The 24,823-nt window shown below is 43.3% G+C and overlaps 1 protein-coding gene across 3 annotated transcripts in view; it reads left to right on the forward strand.

Annotated features, from left to right (window-relative positions):
- LOC146784493 (zinc metalloproteinase-disintegrin-like VLAIP-B) overlaps positions 1-24,823 on the forward strand; it is a 278,449-nt gene that overhangs the window by 156,770 nt on the left and 96,856 nt on the right. For all 3 annotated transcript variants that reach the window (XM_085633319.1, XM_085633318.1, XM_085633320.1), the window contains exons 15-18: positions 10,386-10,491; positions 15,386-15,551; positions 19,759-19,839; positions 24,196-24,271. In XM_085633319.1, coding sequence (XP_085489445.1) covers positions 10,386-10,491; positions 15,386-15,551; positions 19,759-19,839; positions 24,196-24,271 — 429 coding nt within the window. The remainder of the gene's footprint in view (positions 1-10,385; positions 10,492-15,385; positions 15,552-19,758; positions 19,840-24,195; positions 24,272-24,823) is intronic.

The following is a 24,823-nucleotide window of genomic DNA, read 5'->3' on the forward strand; positions in this document are numbered from 1 at the left end:
ATTTTGATAACTTTATTTCGGTCGGAGACCATAAAAGCACAGAATAAATAACAAGAAAATTGCACATTTCATTAAAACAATAAATAATGTCAAGTTAATACAATGGTTAAAAATGTATTAAACTGATGTTATCAAAAAGACTCATTTGATAAAAGACAAAAATATTTAAAGAAAACTTTTCCTTCTGCGCCAAAACCCATGTAAAAAGCGAGACATAGCAAAAACAATTGGGGGGTGAGTATCATATCTTAAGACCCTGCATGCGAGCATGCAGTGTCTAAACCCTAGGTTCTTGCAAATGGGAATAAGCCACTTTTTCCTTATTGAATGGTATGCAGGACAGAAAAACAGGACATGGCATATATCTTCACTGCTATGGTTACATGCCGGACAGGCTGCATTTTCTGATCTTGCCCATTTGCAGGTGAATACTCTGAGCGGTAAGGTACCATACCTCAGCTGCAAATAAAGCTTCCTAGCAAGAGACGGATAAATTACATCGAGGAAGGCCTCTGCTCTTGTTTCTAATTTTACTAGGAGAAACTCATTAGTGAGTTTCCCCAAGGAGCTTGAACCATGTAAGGTAGCTAATCTCAGCTCCCTTACATGGCCTCTTAGATCAGGTTTAGAAATCCGTATGCAGGCTACCTCCGGTAGTTCCCAGAGATCGGTCCTGCCAATCTTTATGCTAAGAGCCTTAATATGGGATAACCATAGAATGTTCTTACTTTTAATTAATGTCCAAACCTCTAAGAATTCCTCTCTAAAAGGTGCCAGTTCCTGCACCGTCCAGAGCCTTTTCCAGTAGAGTAAGGGTCGGAGAATTGCCAAGTCTTCAATTGGTTCTAACCCCAGGTCGAGGCGTAGGGGAGTGAGCGGTGTGCTTACAGGAAGGCTCACAAGTCTTCTCATAAAGCCCTGCTCAACAAGGGTTAATTTGGCAATGTTTTTATGGCCCCATAATTCGGCCCCGTACAAGGAAGCTGTTCTAGCTTGTAATCGATATATTTCAACTACCGGAGCTGCTGGTTTATATACCGAGGCTCGCTGGACCTTGCAAAGGCCCCCTGCTATTTGAGACAACCTCAACCATGATTTTGCGATTTGAGGTCCCCAATCAAAATTCTCGGTCAACGTAATTCCAAGGTACACAAAAGTCCTGACTCTCTCAAGGGGGGAGCCATTTAGGGTGGGATTTGGACGAGTCTGTTTGGGAGGATTGAAGATCATGAATTTAGTCTTTTCTAGGTTAATCTCTAAGCCTCTGGAAGTACAAAATGCCAGGAAACCATCCAAGATGCGCTGGATGCCCGATGATGTTTTGGATATCAGCAGAGTATCATCGGCAAACATCAGAGCGGGCACTCTACCGGTAGCCAATCTGGGGGCGTCATTATTAGCTACATCAGCCAGGTGAGTAACAAGACCATTGATGTATAGGCTGAACAGTGTTGGAGCCAAGACACACCCTTGGCGCACTCTCTTCCTAACGGGAAAACGTGAGGATAAATCGCCATGTCTCCCGCATCTAACCTGGGCGTAATTACCGCTGTGGAATCTAATTAAGATATCCAACAGGTAGGGTGGGAGACCCATTTCTGCCAGGACTTTCCATAGTTTTTCTCTTGGGACAAGATCAAAGGCAGCTCGCAGGTCTACAAAGATGAGGTAGAGACTGCCATCCTCTACTCTCACCGTTTTCCAATATAGAACCTGGAGCCGGAAGATCTGGTCTATGGTTGAAATCCCAGATCTAAACCCTGCCTGTAATGTGGTCAAGATGTTGTTGTCATCCATCCATTCCTGGATTCTATCCAAGATAATCCTGCCCATTAATTTCTGGGTGGTGTCAATAAGGCTAATTGGTCTATAATTAGCCGGCTTCAATGGGCAGCCTTTCTTAAATATGGGAACTATCTCCGCGCCCAACCAAGTATCTGGCAAGGCGGCCCCCATCAGAATGGAGTTGAATAATACCACCAAATACGGGGCCCAGATTTTTGGTTGGGAGCGGAATAAGTCCGGTGGTATTTTATCTAGGCCAGGTGCTTTGTTAGATAGGAGCTTATTTATTGCGGTTTCTACTTCTTTAAGAGTGATGGCCACAGGGAGTTCTGTCACAGGAGTGGCTACACCCATCAAAGATGGTTGCGGCTGGCATACATGAGAAGGTGCTAAAATAGAGGAGCGAGGGTGAGTCTCAATATTAGATATACTAGAATCAATTCCTCTCATCGGACTAGACTCAAGGGACATATCAGTAGAAAAAAGGTAATCCGAATCCCCATACAGTTCCCCAAAATGGGATTCCCAGACTTGTGGAGCTATATTTACAACAAGGGGTGGGGCTACCCCATTCCCGTCAGAGTTCACAGTGGCCCAAAACACCTTAGGGTCTCTACATGTGAGAGCTAATCTTAGATCCTCCCATCTTTGCTCCTCCCAATCCCTTTTCCCCCTGGCGATAGCCTTTTTATAATCTAGACGAAGTTTCTTTATGTTGGCCCTGTCATTACCTTTAATTGCCGCGAGCAAGTCCTTTTTTGCTTTTCTGCAGGGTTCCTTATACCAGGGGTGTGACCTAGACTGGTGTTGTTTGTTTCCCACAGGGTTAAATAGGCCCCTCAAGTTATTAACTAGGTGAATATGGATCTTAGTTGAATCACTCAAGTTGTCTATACTTACATCCCCCATTGCGGAAAGAAATGGCAAAGCTGTCTGATATACTTCCGCAAGTTTAGCTGGGGATTTCAGAAAATAGGGCCATTTTATTCTCCTCCTATTGTTAGAAAGGAGTACTGGGAGTATTGGACTATTTAAATTGGGAGGAGGGTTAGTTAGACCAAAACTGCCCGGTTTCAAAGTTAGAATAAGGGCATTATGGTCACTATCTTGTCTAAGGTGGATTTCGAACTCTAATAAGTTACCCCAGTGTCTTGCCTCCATTAATATATAATCGATATTAGAGTTTTGGCCTGGTCTGTTGAACGTGGGAAGGCCTGGGCAATCGGGTTTCAATCTCCCATTACAGGCCCTTAGGGACAGTGCAAGAGATAAGGAATTAATTTGAAGGACGAGCGGAGTCCAGGCTCTGACAGGAGAGATCTGTGGTTCACAAATGTGCCAGAACTGGTCTTCTTCATCTGGCTCGCCCGTGTTGGGAGACTCGAGGGGTTCAAATTGGCAGTTAAAGTCGCCTCCTACTATTAATTGCGGTGGGGGGTCTAAAGACAATATAAAATGCTTTAATGCATCTATTACACCAGATTCTTGGCCATTCTTGACTGGTCTAGAATAGACATTTATTAAAGCAACCGATGGTTTGTCTTTTAGGGTTAAGAGGACACATTGAACATCCAGGGAGTTAGTTGGAATCACGGTTGCCTGAGCTCCCAAATGTGTCCCCACCCAAATTGAAAGACCACCCGAAGGCCTCCCTCTGCCACTTGTGGTTGCCAAAGTGTCAAAAGTGGCATAACCAATCCTCAAATTTTCCTCAGTGGCCCAGGTTTCTTGCATGAGGCAGATGTCATGAGTACCTACAAAATTACTCCATTCCAAGTTGAATAACTTGTTTTTTATCCCTGCCACATTCCAGGACAATATTTTTATTCCCCCGCCTAGTGCTCTATTCCTATTTACTGGGTCGCCAGCCGTAGGATCTGTGCAGACTTCAGTTGTTTGAGGGTTTGTTGCTATTATAGTGCCCACAAGATTAACATTACACAGAAGATCATCGGGGGGAACAACCAAGTCTTCATGGGTGGTTTGTTTTGTTTCCACTCTTGTGGTCAGGGGAAAAGATACTGAAGGAGATTCTAGAGTTCCACTCACACATCTATCCTTTTCTACGGCTAATTGGATGCCCATAACTTTGTCAGGTTGGAGTACAGGGTTCAAGTTCACGACTGGTCAGTCCACCTCCTCCAGCACACTGAATCTATTTTTTTGAGCAAAGATTGACAACAAGGGCATATTCTGGGTCTCTTCCATTGATCTAACGTACAATTTATTTTGGCCCCCCGCCCAATTTACACCCCTGGTCTGCGCTACTCTATGCTGTCGGGCTGGATAGAAATATGACAGATGCAATGGGATGATTTGAGTGTTAGGTCTAAGGGGTGTCCTATTGCAGATATAATTTACAGCAAGTGGATGTCTAAAATTGACAATGACACAATTTCCTATGATGGACTTAGGAGTAGGCCCAATCCAATCTAATCTCCGAACACCCAGAATTTCTCCAGAGATGTTATAGGGGAGGGGGCTGTTTAAGTTGAACCAGTGCATACATTTGTTTTTTAGTTCCGGAAAATCCTCGTTCTTCCCTTTAGGTAGGGGGGGAACACCAGCAAGCACAACAACATACGGGAGAGATTCCGGTGGCAAGTCAATGCAGGGTAGTGCGGTGCTAAGTCCCTCAGTAGAAGTGTTTCTATGCTCTCTAGCTTGATTATCTGGACATTTTTCCCCCGCATTGGTAACCTCCCTCTGTGTTCTGAAACTTTCTGGGTCTATGGCCCTAGTCAGAGAAATAGTTGTAGCGGGAACAATCATGTCAGCTATTGGAGGGGGAGCAGAGGAGGTTTCAGTGGCGGTGGAGACGTTGTCGTCGGCAAGAGCAGGGCAAGGGGGGAAGTTTGTGGAGTCTGTGGACGGCTTGGTTTTACCAAAGCCGGCGTTGTTGATGGTAGAAACCAATCTGTCCAATCTAGACAGGAGGGATTTAAAATGGGAACCAAGTAGATGTTCAATATGGGCCTGGAGATCTAAGATCATGTGAGTGGCCCACAGAGGAGCCTTCGTGGGGGACAAAGTAGAAGGAGCATCAATCGATGCAGAGGAATTAATTAGAGGCTTGTTTTTCCTTAGTGTTTTATTCTTCCCAACCCTAGGTTTCTTGGCTACAATACGAGTCGCAGGAGCCTTATTAGGAGGAAGGTGGGGTGGGGAGTTGGGAACCTGGAAGGCGTGCGTATCGCTGGTAGTGGGCTGTGCGCAGGGTAGGTCAGCGAAGGAACAAATAAAAGAGGAATTAAGATCAAGGGCGTTAGTTGTAGCAATTGACACATTCTCCACTATTTGGGAAGGGGGGGGAATTGCAGGAGTAATTGATAAACGCCGCTCTGTGTTTTCTATGGCCGAGGCCACGGCTCCAATTGTCTGCTGCAGCATTTTGTCAATAGCTGTCAAGCTTGGGAGGGGTTGCGAAGTTGTAGTCTGTTGCCTAGTTGTTGGCCGTGAAGTAGATAGGCTAGGATTTTTACCATTGCGTTTCATGGTTACAAACAAAGTGTAAAATACACACAATCGCGCAAGATATTACAGTAATTCCTTTAAGTGTTAACTAACACAGAGCTGTGAGGGGAGATACTGATAAACTTGTAGTTCAGAATGTCAACCGATTCAAACACATAAGATGAGTCGGGGATTCGAAATGCGTATCAGGCTTGTGGCACAGTACCTTGGTTGCTGCTATTTCCAGCTGCGATGATGTCAGTGGGGTGGCCCTGCCCGGCCTCTGACGGTCCCTGACGGGCAAGGACGGGCCCGCCCTTGGCCCGGGCTTCGCCCGCGCGCGTCCCGCGCTGCGGTGACACCTGGCGGCCTATGTAGTGGACCGGCGCTGCCAGGTGTCGTCACCGCGAGCGCCGCTCGCCAGTGGTGCCGGGAAATGAAGTTCCGGTGCGCCGTTCCCCTCACGGCGATAGCGGAGGCGTCCGCAAGCAGGGCGATGGCAGTAGGGTATCCCCGCAGCACTAGCCGTTCCCCTCACGGCGGATGGATCAGCAGGGCAGCAGGTAGGTCAAGTACAAAGCGTCCCGCGCTGCGGTGACACCTGGCGGCCTATGTAGTGGACCGGCGCTGCCAGGTGTCGTCACCGCGAGCGCCGCTCGCCAGTGGTGCCGGGAAATGAAGTTCCGGTGCGCCGTTCCCCTCACGGCGATAGCGGAGGCGTCCGCAAGCAGGGCGATGGCAGTAGGGTATCCCCGCAGCACTAGCCGTTCCCCTCACGGCGGATGGATCAGCAGGGCAGCAGGTAGGTCAAGTAATTGACATGCAACTCATTCAAAGTTATGTGTCAGAGCTCCCTTTGTCCTGCACACTAAAAGCCTCCAGAAGGTCTAAAACACTAAGCAATAAAAATCCATTTCTAAGACTGGGGACAAAATTCAAAACAAATTAGGCCTGGTCTTAACTATTCTCCGGATCATTCGCTTCCATAAAGAACTTAACATGGCCATTGTATTTAGCATAACATGAAGGTCGCTATATTCTCTTTAAACGTCCCACACTTACTCCAAACATGTGCCCCATCCCCTCCATCTTTGATGTCCCTCCCTGGAAGAGCTCCTTCAGTATCCCTGTACTCCCTAATGTGTGAAAAGTGCGCTTAAACTATTGGGCCTAGTCTGTTCTCAATTACGTATTTAAATACGTAGGTAACTATTTATCTGAATAAAAATTGGGATCAACGCCTGCTAAGCAGAAAAAGTATAATGCAGTTCCCAAGTAGTAGAAGTAGAGTAGAGAAGAATAATGCAAGCTTTTGGTTTCCAGGAGAGAGTAATTCAGGATTTTCCCTTTCGCAGTCTGGGATTTGTAGTCCTATGAATCTGCATACAAAATGAGGTTTACAAGCACCAGATTGAAAGTAAAAGGACTTGACCAGCTGCTAATGCATGGACCTGTGAAACTTGAAACATTGGATTGATCAGTCTGTTTGCACTGCAGCACTCCTAGTCACAGTACCCGGAGAGACTGGATATGTGAAAAATAGATCTCATCTATTCTAGACCTTCCATTTTAACCAGTCCACTAGACTCTGCATGGCTCTTGTTACTAAGCCAGTGTGATCTTCAAAGCACATGAAACGCTATATATATGCTTTTTCTCTTCATAGCAGGACTGCAACAGCCCAGGCAGCCGGTTGAAGGCATGTTTTCATCTCCTGCATCAAATCTAAATTTGTTTTCTTCTGCTAATTTGTAAGTCTTTAGTTTTGTCGCGATGGCCATTTAAAATGAACGCAAGTTACTCATTGACTGATCCCTCAATGTGTATTGTAAATTATTTACCTCCTATAGACATATCAGGTGAGAGCAGAATGAGTCACTGCCTTTGTGTACATGACTGACTAGTAGATACTGAATTTATCTGCAGACCTGTCCCCAACTGTCACACATTAGTCACTGGATATCTTGGGGTGCAGTTGCGGCATTAGATAATTTAAATACGATGAGGCACAGTCTCACAGGATGGTATTTCTTCTATATGAATAAAAAAAGCCATGATGGTAAGATCCTTAAATGCAGTTCTGTTGGTATTAGGTGGCCAGAGTAGACCATTCAGACAAGAAAATTATTTGGTTGGAGGTGACTGGTAGCTTCCTATGTGATGTAACATTGCTTTTTATTTATCAAAAAATATTCACCTTTACAATTCTTGTTCTTAAGATCGGCAACTCCAACCCTTTTGTCCATTATTAAAGGTAGGCGTGGGTGGTAAATTCCGATCCACTCACGGAATTTGCAGAATTTGGGTAATTTCGCATTCCGCAGAGAACGCGGAATTACCAAAAATTCGCTGAATGTTTTGCTTGTTTGAGTTTTTAAAATGCGTGTTCGCGAGATATTTCTCCCCGAGCACGCAAACAGCATTCGGGAACAGGAAAAATGTATTGCGAACGAGCGGAACAAGCAATACCGCGTGTACGCGGAACTTTTGCATGCTTGCGGAGATTTTTTACTGTTTCGCTGAGCTTTGCGTAGCACGACTACGCAAATTCCGCCCACTGGCAGGATTGGATGCAGCACCACTGTCTCTGGCTCAAAAGTCTTCGTTACTAGTGGTATGTGTAACTCCAATCCCTGTGCGATCAAATGTTTGAGTGTGGTTTGGAATTACAAGTGATATGAAGATTTTCTCACATGGTAATTGAGTGCAATACAGTTTGCATATCTTTTTAACATTTAGCAAGGCAAACCTACTGGAATTTCACCAGACAAAATAGCCCTGTAATTAAGTAAGATGCAGATGTTCGTGCTAAAACCACATATTCGCCATTTTGAGAAAAACGTATATATATATATTTAGGAATTAGTCTTTGGAAGAGACATCTACAACACTCCCCTTCCAAAGAGTGATTCCTTATCCATTTCTAAGCATATTTTAGGAGTCAGTACATTTTTTGAACACCTGAATTAAGTTGAGCACATTGCCAAAAGCATTATTGAGGTTACAAACTCCAAATCAGTATGTTTTCTGCCGCAAAATTATGTTGTACGTCTGGCCCTATATGCTGATATGTTTGACTTTGAACGCGTTATCTCAGACCAGTGCTTTGAGAAGTGCAGTACGGTCCTTAGAAAAAACTAAAAAATGATAAATAAGATATATTTTCTGGTGAAAGCTGCTTACTGAAGTGAATTAGGAGTCCTTCTCTGTCCTTGACTTGCCAGCCTCTTAGAGGAATTTGCCGGTTCCGAAGCCTTTGAATTTGCCCACAGCTGACTTCACCTCTGCACTTATGCCTTGACCATACTTGCCTACCCTCAATTTGAGTTTGACATCTTATAAGTAAGCTCTTCCATTATTATAGTCTTTTTTTTATTTTTATTTGGCTACTAAATAGTCCCAATGAGTAGGAACGGCTTTATGGGGGTGCGACCAGTGCCATTGCACCGGGAGCTGTATTTTGAAATGTTGGATGGACTTAATAGCACCTGCTGCAGAGCTCCTTGCGGCCTAGCAATTTCAGGCAATCATAAAAATCTCAATATAATTGATTAATGTACGTAATTGAGACAGATTGGAGATTTGTCTAGTCACAGTTTTGATTTACTTTAAAAAGTAGCACAAAGGGTTAATGTGCTTGCTGAAAAGCACGTGTACAACGCAAATAACAGAATTGTTGTTCATGTTGACAGCTCAGTGGTTTACTGCTTTTGTGAGCGAGATCCTTTTGATACTTGCAGTTCATAAGTCTCAATCCAAACACAGCACAGCGAGCTATGAACTGCCATTAAAGAGTTGCTTCCAAACTGCAAGATCTAGAATAGAAATGCATGTTATTTTCCCCCAGTCTTTAATTATCCTAAGATTGCTAAAGAGGGTTTGCTTGGGTGAAAATAAATTCTTATTCGTGAAGCCAAACCCAACCGCAGTGTTCCATTTTAAATCTTAGGTCTGTGCTTCTCCAGACCGAGTACTCTTAATATATAATGCCTACGTACTGGTATGACATGTCACTTCTACACCTTGTACTCCTCATTGCCTTACGTAACATTTCCAATGCACTGGTTTACACAAGTATGGTTCATTTTCTCTGTATAATTTGTGTGGAATGTAAAGCGCTCTGACCGGTATGAGTAGCGCTATAAAATAAATTAAAGACTTCAGAGAAGGGCTCTAGAGAGATGAGGGGCACAATTGGAGGGTGGCAGTGAGGGAATCCGTGGAGGATGAGGCCACTGGGGGACAGACCAAGATTGTCACACTGGGTGCCACCAGCGCAAAGCCGGCCCTGCCACTGGCGCTCCTGCACAGACACAGTTGCGCATCTAGGCTAATGTTGAATGCATCAAAGAAAGGCTTTACTCGTGGTATGGATGTCTTGAAGGTGCCATGTTGATATAGAATATTAGATCTGTGAAATCATCTTAACCCCTTGAGTGCCCATGACGAGATGGTCTCGTCATGGGCCGCGGTTGCGCTGTGCCCATGACGAGACTATCTCATCATGAACCCCGCCCGCTAATTCAACGCCTGGCACAGGGCGGGGAAAGGGCGGGGCACACAAGGGGTTAAAAAGTTCTGCACACTATTGTTTGTTGATAGTATTGTTCCTCTGTTTACTAAATTGGTTTGGTAGTTTTAATGCCTTTCAATTACCTTTAATGTTGCTTTGTTGCCGCTTAAAACCTAGCAACTAATCACAAGTGCACCTTAGGGAGCTTTTCTTTGATCTGCTAGAGACCTAGCCCCTGTGCCGTGTCTGGAGGGTAGCCGTTGTGGATGTACTTACTCACTGTTGCCCATATCCACCCGTGTATCTATTCACATAGCCATCCACACAACCACCCACCTACTTACCCTCTCCAACTTCCCACCATTCACAAACTCTCGCTCTGACCCATCCATTCATTCGTTGGGTCATTCATAAATTCATCTATTTATTTACCCTGCAATTATCAATCAACTCTCCCACCAATCCTTTCAACCAATCACATCCATCTGCCTCCACAAACTCGCAAAACTATAAAGAAACACTTTCGTTTGTAAAAATAAAATAAAAAGAATAATAATAAAGTCGGACCTATTGACTTTGCCAGTGCTATTTTTCTTTGCTTTTGACTTTTTCTGCTTTTATTATTGTCTCTCAGCTAGTGGTGATGAAGATGCAACGTCGTGCTTTAGTTCAAACAAACGAGGTCTTTACTATGGGTACTGCACCTATTCTGGAGGTAAATACATCGCCTGCCCAGACAAGTAAGTGTACAGAAAAAAAGCCTTTAATTTGGCAGTTAAGGATACTGAGTGTGTCAATATGGTGATTCCATGTCACAAGATGGGGGTGGTTTGTATAGTTTCCGAGTAAAAAGAACACTCCTGCCCTTCTACTGTGGTTTCTAAGTTACTAATCTCCTTACTCTCATCAATATTTTTTCTGTCTCAACGCCCTCCTGATTTCTGTGCTCCAAATGATATGCCATCCTCGTGGCCACTCTGCCTTTGGGTCCGAATTTCACCTTTTTTGAAAACATTTTTTTTAATTATTAAATGAAGCACAACTACCAGACATACTTTATATGGAAACAACGTGGCACATTAAATAATAGGCAGCGTTGTAGTTACTTGGATAAATGTTGGTGCTGATAGGGACTGAATAGGGCAATCCGAAGTTGGTATGTTGTTTATAATTTACATTACAAGTATGGACACATTTTTGACATTGCATGTCATACTTTTCCAATTTCACGGCATAATGAGCTGGAGTGATTCCGCCCCCCCCCTCCCCCCCCCCCCCTCTCCCCGAATCTCACATTGCTAATCCAAGTGCTGAAGTTGGCCCCAATTCTCCTGATTTGAAGGTCCACATTTTAACACTGATTCGTTTTTCTATACTTTTTCCCAAACCCATATTCCCTCCATCTTATCACTCTGTTTACCAAGTCACAGTCCACTCAATTCCTACACTTTAGGTCTCTGTGCAGTTCGACTAGCAGGTTCAGAGGCATGCTGGAGGATGTTCACAGGTGACTGACTGCATCCCCTCCAGTGTTGAAAACCTATGTGGGATCAGCTCACTCTTCCACTTGGTCAGTGGTCCCAGGCTTTTTAAATGCTTGGGGAAATTGGGGGAGGTGAAGGAAGAGTTGTGTGTGGGTGCCCATGTGTAGGAGTCTGTTTGTATATTTTGGTGGCTGTGATCCGGTGAATGCTTTTGTGTGTCCTTGTTAGGGTGTCTATTTGCATGTCTGTGCTTCTGTGGGTGTGTCTCTATGTCTGTGTGTCTATAAATCAGGGTGTTTGTGTCTGCGTGTGTGTCCCTGTGTATGTTCCTGCAGGTACCATCTCCTTATAATTTCCTGTGTAAGAGATCATGTGTATGGGGTAACTAACGCAGGGGTCTCTAAACCTTTCGGGTATAAGAGCTACTTGTGTTCAGTGGAAATCATCCTGAGCTACTAATATTATTAGTGTTGTAATAGTGACCACATCAGAGATTACATTGGTGGCCACCCCATGCAAGATCATCAGCAAAGGCTACCTCTGTGCATCAGGCAGGGTTGTCAGCAGCAGTGATAAAAAGGCTTTGTCAGTGTGAAGTGTCGTTACGTGGGAAATCTATTGTTACAATGCCCCAGCATTGAGATAATGATGAGTCACCCCCATGCAGCACGATTTATCACAAAAACGTCCGCTTTAAATATATTTTAGAATTTAGGCATTTTTCTCCAAATATCAAGTAATGTCATGCCCCAGTTATGCAAATATTTCAAATAAGACCCACCCATCCAACCTTAAACCCATCAACTTAGACACAGCCTTTCACTTGTTAACAAAAACAGAAACAATTTATCAGTACATTGTCCGTTCTAAGTAATTCATGTTTTTATAAAGTGAAATATTGGTGAATGTAAACAAAATATGATGTTAGCCATGCAAAAATTGTTCAGTTCACTCAATTTGAGTTATTGCTTTTGGCAAAGCCTTTTACAAACAACATGCACATATATTGAGGATACAGGGTGACAAATGTGGAATTGGGATTCGGGAGTACGAAATGGGAATAGTATAAAGATATCAGGATGACTGTTTTGAATTCAATCCAGAAGCCATTGGTGTTGAAACTGACCACACAAACGCTTTCACAGTCTGCTGTCTGGCATCTCTTTATTTCTCAAACTTCCTTCATCTACCCAGGTTTGCAAAGGTATGCAGTGAAAACAAAGTTTGGTCAATGGCTCCTACTATGGGTGGTGGTAGTAGTAGTAATGAGGAGACATTTTATTGTATAGATTAAAATCCTTTACATTAAAAACAATGACAATAAATGACTGCAATGCAGGCCAGCCTCTTATACCGAAAATAGGAGATGTCAGTTACCTCTGTAATTGGTACTTATTAGGCCTGGATGGAGTTTGCGGAGTTCCGCTATGCGGAACTCCACAAAATGACAAAAAAACTCTGACACTCTATGTGGAGTTCCGCAAGCGGCGGAGTGTGTTGGGTTGCCGTGTTCGCGCTGATCCTTAGTTCTTGGTGTTTGTCCTGTGCTGGAAAATCAGTGCAAGGGGCACCATGCGCAGCGCAACAGGGCGCTGCTTCTTTCTGCCGCTTGAGTAGATTTTCTGCTCAAGCGTCAGTTTCCTCAACCCAAGCGTATGGTTTCTCAATGAGGGCGGTCGCGACCGTCCTTGTTGTGTAATCTTGCTGGGCGGTGGTCTAGCGTTGGCTTTTCCTTGCTAGCACTCACCAACTTCATGTTGGCTAGCACGAGCGAGGAATAAACTAATTTCACAATTCCACAGAGCGTGGAGTGTGAAACTCTGCAAACTCCGCAAACAGAGCAGAGTTCACCACCCATGCCCAGCACATATTCAAAGTCAATGTTAATTTATAAAGGCATCTAGCATCATTATGAAACTATTGTACATGCAAATGAGGGAATTCCCTTTTAAGATGGCACCAGTGATTGTGTGCAGGTGCTATCTGCATTACATAAGGGGTAACCAGCATCTCAAGCTCCTTCTCTAATACTACAATGCCCTAGGGGTGCAAAAATCAAGGACACTCCCTCATTACTCCCCCTGGGCATTGAAAATAATGTGGCTTTAGTTCTCCAGTTAGTTGTAGCAGAATGAGACCCCACACCCCGCCTAACATGTGACACCTCCTGGCTTCTCACAACAAACTAACATATTTCTTTTTAGCAGGCATACAAGCATCCGGTTATTCCTGTTCGAGCGGGGGTAGATGAGGAGCACATAGGGAAGTGTGCCTTTACCCTCTTTCAACAATTAGCTTTGGCAGAGGATTGAAGTTTTAACTAGCAATCCAGAATTGTGTACATTGGGGTGCCATGAAGGACACATCATTGCTAAATTCCAGACTAATGGGTAGCTGCTGCTCTTCCTCTGAATCAATTTACCCCTCCCCTTTGAAACACGACTTGAAAGCCACCTACTTAGGCTTCTTCTGTCCAGGTCTCAAAAATGTGTTTACAGGTAAAAAGCATTAACGCGTGCTCAGTCTTCTGCTGAATTTGTCGCTCAGCACACTTGGATCACATGTTTGGGCACCTTGTAACTATGAAGTAGGTATAGAACTTTGATACTTTCACAATGTGGGCTGAATGGACCTCCTGAAACACATTGTGCCATATTGCTGGAACATTTAGAATAATCAGCAGAATTGCTGAGATTTAATATTGAACATTCATCTCTCATGGAAATAAACATTATTATCAGATCCTGCTTAAGGGGATGAATGACTGATAGGGTGAGGGCTAGTAAGCTGGACAGCCGGATAAGGTTGTGGTTGTAGGAGTATGTGATCTCTCCTGTCTCCAAAAAAACATGTTCCCACGTGAAATGCAAACCGGTCCAGGACCTTTCAAAATCCTGGCACTGTGCTTCACATCCTTGAGGTAGAGGCTTTTGAGTAGCACCGTAGAGGTGCACCAAGTGCCACACATGGGGAGATGATCTTGCTCTGTTGCTGTGACTTTTCTACTTTTTTTCCTCAGTTTTATATAGCGCAAACTCGACCTGAAGGTATCATAGCGCTTTTCATGAGCACCAGTTGGCATTCCAGATGAACACATTCATTTTTAGGCACGGGGAGATTACGTGATTTGCCCAATATCACAGGAGGCTTGAGTCTCCGGCCTGACTCGAACCTGGTCCCCTACCTCAAAGTCTACCGGCTCTAGCATTTAAGCCACATTGCTGCAGTTCACCTCTCTTCCTCCACGTGGTCCTTCACCTTCCCTTCTGCCCATGCAGCTGGAGTGGTGGCTGTAGCGGCAATGGTGGCTGTATATGTAGCCCTCTTCCCTCTTGCAAAGCTACTAAAAGAGACTACTGTTACTATGCTACTGCCATCCACTGACGCACACAGGCAAAATGCCGGCAATGACATCATCAAGTGTACGTTGTAGCGGAAGATTATCTTTCAATGGAATGGCGGAGCAAGCCTCACTGCTGGGGAGGTGCTTCTGCCTCACTGTCTCCTCCTCACCCCCCCATTATTTTATTTTATAGATCTGCTGATGACAATATTTGTAACTTCATGGACTATGTTAAAGGGTGACCATAGATTGCGAGTCTCAGAGTAGGGCAATTGATCTAACTTCCCAGCAGCTCTTGGATTTGCCTGCGTTTGTTACAGTACTATATTTCATTTTTTCATATTTCGAGAACCTGAGGGATGTAATTATGTACAGAAATGAGCACCACAGTCGTGGATTTTTCTTAAATATTTATCAGATTCATTTGGTGCCATAAGACAACTGGAAGCACAGGCCAGGCTCACAAGCTACTGAATGGGAAATACGCGCGTGTTCATAACCCTTCTAGCCCACATTCTAGAAGACAAGTAGAGGTCTATTAATACGACAAATGGCTGCTGATAATTCCTATATTCAAAAGCATATCAATCCAATCACTCAGGGGGTTTATATAGCGCGCTACTCACTCGTGAGGGTCTCAAGAGGCTTCGGGGGAGAGGGGGGGAAAGAAGACGGCTCCGGATCATATGAGGAGTCATCGATGATTGATTAAGGCTTGATTTTCAAAGAATTGCTCATTACATTTCATACCTATGTTTGTAATTGCTATTGTGATTTTTTTTTTCTTTTTTTATTCTCTGTACACAGGGATATTAAGTGTGGAAAGTTATTCTGCAAGGGTGGATCCAACACACCTTCGGTATTTGCTGGTACGCTCACAGTAGGATCTGTTTGCAAAGTTATCATCCCCACAGCTGGATACGTGGAAAACTTTGGGATGGTCCAAAATGGAACAAAATGTGGAGCTGATTCGGTGAGTTAAAATATTTCAGTTAATATCGAACTATTGTAACCATAGAGGATTCCCCTAACGTGACTGTTAAATGTATACCAGACTAGAACCTTAAATATGCCCTAACTCTGCTAAATTGATACAAGTTTAAGATGTTCTTATGCCCCTGTATCACTGATGCATGATGCAGAACTACTTAGGTGGATTTTTATGGGCTAAGTGTAATGTAACAGACCATTGCAGTCATCTGCAAAACTATCCAACTTGTTGGCGACTTTGTTTGCAATTTGCTTCTGCGTTGCTTTGAGTGCCTAAGAAGCAAATATATTGCTACCAGTTATTTCCTTTGGTCACAAGGGTAAGGTGGATCTCTCCCATTCAGGCTCATCTTCTAAATGAAAAATATTATGTAAAATTCTTAACAATTTAGGGATTTGAACTAAAGTTTGAGGAAAAAGATTTAAAATCTTCCACCTTTTGAAAAGACGCTTGCCCTAGCGACATGACGAGTGAGACCGATGAAGCGGTAATGTGGCTGGTGTAGAATGCAGCTGCATTCTTATGCTTTCTTTCTGGCAAAGTTTCCAGGTTACTTCATCAAGCACTTATGAGTGTGCTTTGGAACTAATGTTCTTCTGTTATCGTTTAGTCTAATCTCTGCCCTAGATCTGAATGTCCTGTCCGTCCCTTACTTTCACCATTTTATATTTCTATATTATCTGTGCTGTTGGATCCTAGCTCCCAGGTACATACTGATGAGTCTTGAAATCCACTTCATGCAAAGAGAGCGGGTCGCTCTATGATTCTACACTCTGGGGCTGTGAAACCTGTCCACACTCAGAGCAGTCAGCACAGGTGGTATTCAATATTTCACCTTGTTATGTTAAAAGTTTTTGTAAAGCGCTCGTACACCAAACGGTTTCATGGCGCTATAGGGTAAGATACAGCAGGAGAGAATGAACCAGATAATTACAGAAAAGCCTGTGTAAATAGAAGAGTTTTAAGGGAAGTTCTAAACTGAGAGAGAGAGGTTTCAAGTCGAAGCAGAAGAGGTAAAGAGTTCCAGAACTGGGGAGCCAGGAAAGAGAAACTGAGGCCATAATGTTTTTTCCGTTTAAAGGGGGGGATGACAAGAAAATTGGAGTGAGAAGAACGGAGAGCGCGTGAGGGTGTGTAGCGGAGAACCAAGGATGAAATAAAGACAGGGCCAAGGCCTGCTAGAGCCTTGAAAATGGTGCAGCCGATTTTGAAAATACAACGCTTAGCTACTGGGAGCCAGTGAAGGTTCTTCAGCAGGGGGCGGACATGTTGATGTCTGGGTTGTTGGAAAATAAGTCTGGCTGCTTGATTCTGAACCAATTGTAAACGACAAAGCTGATAAGCCGGAATGCCGGCGTACAGCAAATTGGCATAGTCAATTTGAGAGATGACTATAGCCATGAGAGCCAGAGTGAGAGCTTCGGTAGTTAAAAATCTCGAGATCTTGCGGATTCTTCGAAGATGGAAAAAACAGGATGAAACCACAGCATTGATCTGAGCTTTCATAGTCAGGTCTTTGCTGATTATAACTCTGAGGCTTTTCACAGAGTCAGAGGGGTGGGGGGGATTGCCTAACATAGGAGGCCAGAAATTGTTGTTCCAGGGATTGGAGGTGCCGCCAGTCAGAACCAGCTCGGTTTTATCAGGGTTGAGTTTAAGTTGACTGGCGTTCATCCAGTTACTGATAAAACGTAAACTAGCCTGGAACCTAGAAGCAGACGTGGTAGAAGAGTCAATTTTAAACACTAGTTGGAGATCGTCCACGTAATTAAAAGTGGCCACTTCAAAGTGAGGAAGAGAGCGGATCAAAGGAAACATATACAAATTAAAAAGAAGAGGGGAGAGAGAGGAACCTTGGGGAACACCGCAAGTCAGGCTGACCCTCCTGGCAGAAAAGGTGTCAAGGCGAACAGCCTGAGAGCGGTTTTCAAGAAAGGAGGAAATCCATTTTAAAGCTGTTCCATGAATGCCAGCATCCCTGACACGGTCGATCAGAAGATTATGATCGACCGTGTCGAATGCGGCTGAAAGATCCAGAAGGATAAGGGCCTGAGAAAGGTTATTGTCGGCCCCCTTTCTGAGTTCATTCATGACAGCAAGTAGGACCAGCTCGGAAGAATGAGCTGGTCTGAAGCCAGCCTGTTGAGGGTCAAGAAAGGACGAGAGTTCAATGAAAGAACTAAGACATTTGGTAACATGGGCTTCTAAGATCTTGCTGAGATACGGAAGAAGGGAGATGGGACGATAGTTGGTAAGATTGGAGGGATCAGCATTGGGTTTTTTCAGAATAGGGACGACTACGGCAGCTTTAAAAGAATCTGGAACTAAGCCCAGTTTCTGGGAATCGTCGAAGTGCTAAGGGGGGATCAGGGCATATAGAAAATGCCTCTTGAAGGAGACGAGAGGGACAAGGATCAGTAGGGGAACCAGAACCAACTTTCTTTACAAGTGTAAGAAATTCCTCCTTCGAGATCAAAGGTATTTGAGTACTTGCAGGTTCTGAAACGAGGTCATCGGAGTTACAGGTGCGACAGACGGGGGGATGCTACTTTTAATGGTAATGATTTTCTGCAAGAAATAATCATTCAGAGCATCACATAGCTGTTGGGTTGGAAGGGGTTTGACTGTTACTCTATCAGGCAAAGATAGTTCTTCCACGATGACAAATATATCTTTGGCTTTGGATGCAGAGTTGGTAATTTTCAAGGAAAAGTAAGTGGATTTGGCCTGAATTATGGACTTTTTGTAGTCATTTAAAAGCCTGGAGTATATAGCTCTTTTTTCCAGGGAGTAATTACGCCTCCAATTGCGTTCCGCCGGTCTGAGCGCTAGTTTCTTTAATTTTAATTCATTGGAGAACCAGCGTTGGGCATCGTAAGGGCGCCTAAGTGTGGATAATTTAAAAGGAGCAACAATATTGCTGGCAGAATCAAACCAGTATTTAAAAGCGGCCACCTGTTTATCAAGGCAGTCCATTTCAGCAGGGATAGAACCAGAGAGTATGGAATGAAACTCGTCCTTATTAGCCCGATTCCAGTTTCTGGCCCAAGATTTGGCCATAGTCAGGGGTTTAGGGGGGTGGGAGCGATCCAGAGAGAAATAAATGATATGGTGATCAGACCAGGGACAAGGGGAAACAGAAGGGGAAGAAATAGTCAGGTTGGCAGTCCATATCTGATCCAATATGTGACCCCTGACATGGGTAGCAGTATGGACATGCTGGGTGCAATTTAGGCCAGTGAGGAGGTCAGTAAATTCCAAAGAACTCGTGTTTTCTTTGGGGTCCGAGGGCCAATAGTTAAAACCACCTATAATAATGATTTTCGCATTATTAATGACTAACTCAGAAAGGAGCTCACCAATCAGCTGAGAAAAGGAGGGCATGGCTTGGGGGGGGTCTGTAAAAAAGGGCGCAGATGAAAGGGAAATGGGGAGACTCGAATTTTAAGATGAGGCTTTCAACAGAGGGTATGCTAGTAAGGGTTAAGGCAGTAAATCTAAGTTGATGATGGATAATGGCAGCCACACCTCCGCCCGATTTCCCAGGGGGCCTGTTGGTCTGAAGTATATAGTAACCCGTAGGGATTGCGGCCAGGAGCAGAGCTGTCAACAGCCTGCATACCAGCACATTTTTATAATTTATCTATGACCTATTAGTCCATATCCTTCCCATTATTTGCATTGTGCAATAGCAGAGTAAATTAATACAGTATATTAATACCGCTCATAACATTTTGAATGGCATTTTGACCTAAATTTAGCTTCCTCTTGCTAAAATGAGTATTAGAACATTACCAGTGTATGCTTCATTACATTCAATAACATGAGGTAAAGGCTCGAAGTGAATTCGGTCTTGCTGATGTTTTAAGTTTGAAAAAGACAGTTGATTATATCTTGACATGGCTTCAAGAGCAGCATCTCTTTTACCCTGAACTTCCCTCACACAGCTAAGACCAGAAAAAGGGAAGCACAGCCCTGGTCAGGAGCCATCTTCACCCAAGCCTTAAATTATTACATTTTTATTTAAATATGACATTTACATTTTTTTTATGATTAGTTGAACGCCAAAAGTAAATTACAATGTGAATGTTTCTATATCATGTTTTTAGTTGATACTTTGTACACACACCTTTGCAGTGTTTAAGTGGAATGGTTTATTTATTGATCTTCTCTGTAATTTTTACTATAGGTGTGCAGCTCTGGAAGATGTCTCAACATGGAAAGTGTATACAGATCAGCCAACTGCTCGAGTAAATGCAGTGGACATGCGGTAAGATCCAGGACCTTATTATAAGAAGTGTTTGAGGGCACGTGGGCTTTGGACCCGTATCTTAATAACTGATTAATATTCCCCCGAAAATATATTCCAGTGGTTCCTCTTAGCAAAGAAAAGGTGACGCTTATCTCTGGTGGGGTTCCAAAGTCTCACTTCACTTCACTCTCTTGTTGTTCTGACTGAAAGACTGAGGCATTGACCTTGTTTTCATGGTCAGAGTACATAAGAGTATTTGGCATTATGGAGTTGAGGCTGGCAACCAATCTTGACCATTGCAGACTTTTGCTCTCATATACCCCGCATACTTGCTTTTTAAAGAATTACTACATTGTAAACGAAGTTCTGTCATCCTCTGAATATGTGTATTTTATTGATGTCTTATGCTCTGTGTCTGTCCACTGTATCCTGTGGAGTTTGTAGATGGCTTGGTCTGCATAGTAGCTTCTCTGAGGGGGGCTCATCATCTGATTTTCTACTTGGATTTCCTACAATTATCTGTACTTTCCCTTCATTTGTAACAACCTTTAGGATATCCTCTGGTTATTACGTGAAATGAACGTTGTCTAGTTATCCTTACAAAAGCCCTTATTGACGCGCACACAGCCGTTCGTGCATCTCTAATCTTCACTCTCCTCATCACCTACCCCTTCCTCTCACTGAACATCCTCAAACCACCTTCATTAACTCATCAGTCCCTCGAAGACATACAGTTTATCCTTCTAATCTGTGCAATATTTTATTTAAAGCAATTGGTGTACTTTTGATGGCTTAGTTAAACTATTTCTCATTTCGCTTATTTTATAAACTCTTGTGCATCATCTGTGAGATTTACTAATGATTCTCTAAATAAAACAATCCCACAACAAATGCCCATAAATGAAGTATGTCAACCCTTGAAGTTTAAGAGGAAGTTCATAAACGTCTACTTCTTAGTCACGTACATTAACTCCATGGATCTTGGCTGAGAAACCCAATTCAGGAGACTCTAGAAGATTACCCAATTATTGTAGAATCATGAATTCAGTACATCCTAAACGATGTGACAATCACTTTCTGGCATTTTATTTACCACTATGTGTGTTTTTTGTACATTGTGTGTATTCGTTTGGTAGGAGTTCGAAGTGCCTTACAATGAGCAGAAATATAATAGTTTACAATAAGCATTGAGTACCAATGTGATATTTTCCCAACAGCCCCACACTCCTTGCTAGTGATGAAAATGTAGTTCTAGTTTTAAAGGGGCCTATATATCTGTTATTCTCTATATACTCTTGGGATCCTATTTCAGTTGCCAAACATCTTCCAGCGATGGAGCAAACACAGGACTCCTAAGGAAATGTTGTTTCAGCATAGCTGAGGGTGCGGCCTACTTTTATCTTGAGTGCTTGGATTTGTTGCTTTTTATTGCAACTTTCCTTCTTACTACTGCATTCACTGACACACAGGAGGACCTATTTTTCGAAATGACTGAATTCGCTTTCTTGCAAACACCTTGACTTATATTTTTCCTGTGGAAAACAATGGGGGTGTACAGTGTCCCTTCATATGATCAAAACTCTTCATAGATTCCACAGCCATTGCAGTGTGGGTAGTGATATGTGAGCCTCTCACCCATGTATCTCAGTCAGAGCAGTTACAAGAGTGACAAACTCCTGGGCACCTGGCAAACTGGTCTACTGCAATAGTCTACTCCTGAGCCTTTCCCCAAAATTCTTTCTCTAACTGTACAAGGTCTTACATTTTCCCAACTGGAACTTTATATAATCTCTATAGGCATGCTTTATCACACCCTCGTACCATCAAGTTGGCTCACTTCCCTCACTACCTTCTCAAATGCCACTATATGCCACCAGGAAGGAACCCCTCATCATCTAGTCACTATGTTACTGCATCACGCAAATGGCCTATGCTTATACCCAGGTACGGGCCTTTCATCTTTTAGAAACTCTTCAGTGGAACATGCTACTATTGTCATTCTCACTATTTTATTTATATTTAATAACATAGTCCATGTTATAGGTACCATTTCTCATTAGGACAAGGTCCTATAAAAACACCATAAATTGTCACCTGTTATCTTCTGCTACTCAAAGAATATAGGTGAGTGCTGCCTCATTTAGCTCTCAAACTCAGTAAATGTGTATTTTTAAGCCTTTGTGCTTTACTAGCTATAGGTAGGACCAAGGGAATTAAACAGTCGTGCACCCATGACGTTTTTCATTCAATAATTTTCTACACTTGTCACATAACCCCCCATCTGTGGCATAATTTGAAAAAGTTACCAAAACAATTAGGTGCATGAATCGAAAGTTACAGAAAACAGTGCCACAAGTGGTGCCACGCAGTAGTACCACCGTTTGCGAGGTTAATTTGTCACATTTCATATGCTGGTTTATTTTTTTTGTTGCATATTTACATAGCGCGAACCAGGGCCGGACTGGGAACCAAAACCAGCCCTGGCAAAGTGCTTGGCAGGCCCTCACCCCTGGGGGGGGGGGGGAGGGAGGGGGCTGGGGTGCCGCTGAGCTCTTTGCCAGGGCCGGTTTTTGGCCGAATTCGTTACAGCTATGGTGCAAAAACGGCCCTGTAACAAAAACGGCCCCCTGGGGCCCAAAACCGGCCCTAACCCATGCGGCGCACCAGGGGATTGCCCGGTGCCCGCTACGGCCAGTCCGGCCCTGGCGCGAACTGGACCCGAAGGTATTGGAGCGCTTTACATAGCACCGTATTTACATTACACATTCAGGCACGGGGAGATTAAGAGATTTGCCCAGAATCACAGGATGTGGACGCGACCTCGAGGCTCGAACCCTGGTTTCCTGCACCAGAGGCGGCAGCGCAGCCGACGGACCACATCCTCTCCCCTCTATTGCTCTATTTGGGGGATAAAGTGGTACTAATGTGGTAAAAGCATTTTCCTTACAGTGTTAGTAAGTTTTAGAATTACATAATAGTTTAATAATATTCTCTCAGAATGTGCTGAATTATGCCACACAATTTGCATTTACTAGCTGCATAATTTAGTCCAAAACTGTTACATAATGTGATCCTCCATTGGCACGTACTTCCCGTTGCCCTGGCTGGAGGTACGTACAAAGATGATCCTCGCCTTTGGTGTTTACGCTCGCATACCACCTTCCAAGAGCCATCTCTCAAAAGCTCACCATCTCACTAACTCGACTAACTATGCACAGGTAATGTTTCTTCCATGCAACATTTCAGTTTGAATTGTACTGCTTGCTAAATAAATGCGCTTAGTTAAAATGCTACAAATATATATAGGTTTTTTCCTCATCCATATTACAGGAATACTGTGAATTTATTGTATCGTTAGTCCCATTTGTTTCTTCAAAAAAAGAAAAAGCAAATGCACCTATTTGGGCTTCTGGGGCGTGTTTACTGCTTAGAAAAAATATTTAAGTTGTGCATTCAATTGCTAGCAATCGATGAAGTTTACAGTATAGAACTGAGGACATATGGAGTGCCGTATAATTCATTATGGATGCTCTTGATGAGCGAAAGGAATGAAACGATAGTTATATCAGACAAATATGACACGCAGAACTAAATTATATCAAGACAATCTGTTTAAGACCCTTGCTCACTGTTGTCATGCAATAGCTATGCAAAGCAGCAAATCACTGACCATGTGGTGGCATAACTTTAGTTCACTGTGGACAGGCCTTTGCTGTAATAGGTCTGATGAAGTGTCTGCACCTCGTCTTTAGCAAATTCCAGAAGGTTTTGGGATGTCTCTGCATCTTCTTCATTTAAGGTATATTTTACAATGCACAGAGGGCCGCTGTCTTAGAGAATAAAGGCAACAGTGAATTTTCACCACATGGTTCACAAGTGTAATTTGCTTTACCGCTACCCCGCGAGAGCCGGGTCACTAAACAGGAAGAGCAATGCAAGATAGGCACATGTGTATTAAGTGCTGTTCTTCAAGCTCCCTTCCACATATTTGGAGAATCAGCGATGAGAAAGCGTGGAAAAAAGGTTTGTTTTCTTATTTGGGGCATATTTTATTTCAATGAAGTGGAAAACAAACGTGGGCGTACGGGAAGATAAAGCAAGAAATTGCAAGCTACCTCAAAGCCAATAATCGGGAACTATGTAAACCAAAAAATCTTACATAACTCAAAAGGGTAAATAGTTTTTCAGCACTTTGTGTGGCCCTATTGATAATGAAAAACGGAAACCACGAGTTTGAGCATCAAAGTACAATTGGCTGAAAAGCCAAGACTGACTGGATATAATGCTGATAACAATGGGCTGGGTGGACACCAAGAAAGCAAGTTCTGGATTCGAAGAATGATACAAAACTAACCTGCAATGTTGTTTCTTTAGGTATGTGACCATGAACTGCTTTGTCAATGTGAGGAAGGTTGGGCGCCGCCCAACTGTGACAGCACTTCCGGAACAAGTAAGTAAAGACCAACACACTATGTCAAGTTTTTTCGAAAACCTGCACATCTTTGTTGCTCCTTTCCTGTATTGTTTTGACTCAATACAACTGTTATGTATAGGGGTTTTTATACTAATCTTGCTTCTTACAACTACATTTAAATTAATTAACTAGCTTGTCGATATGTCTCCCTAATCCAATTTTAAAAAAGTACAATCCGAAAACTAGGTAAAGTTACTAGTTTTCATTTCTTTTTAAACAAGACTATTAGACCTGTTTCCAAATACGAAAACTGTAGTTAAGTACGAAAACTAGATAAAGTTACTAATAGAAACTGAGAGTTCTGTTTAGCAGAGTATACACCCTGTCCAAGCATGAGCCAAAATCCTAGTCAGGTTCAGTCGGTTACACACCCTAATTTAACCTGTGCTCACCCTCTAGTCGCTTGACACCAAGCTGTCGGGCTTAACTTTAGAGGCAAAGTGTAAAGTATTTGTTCAACAGTATCACAATGAAAACCACCTAAAAAAGACTCCACACCAGATTAGAACAATAGAGACTATTTATCCG

Source organism: Triturus cristatus, chromosome 11 (assembly GCF_964204655.1).
Source record: "Triturus cristatus chromosome 11, aTriCri1.1, whole genome shotgun sequence".
Lineage (NCBI taxonomy): Eukaryota > Metazoa > Chordata > Amphibia > Caudata > Salamandridae > Triturus > Triturus cristatus.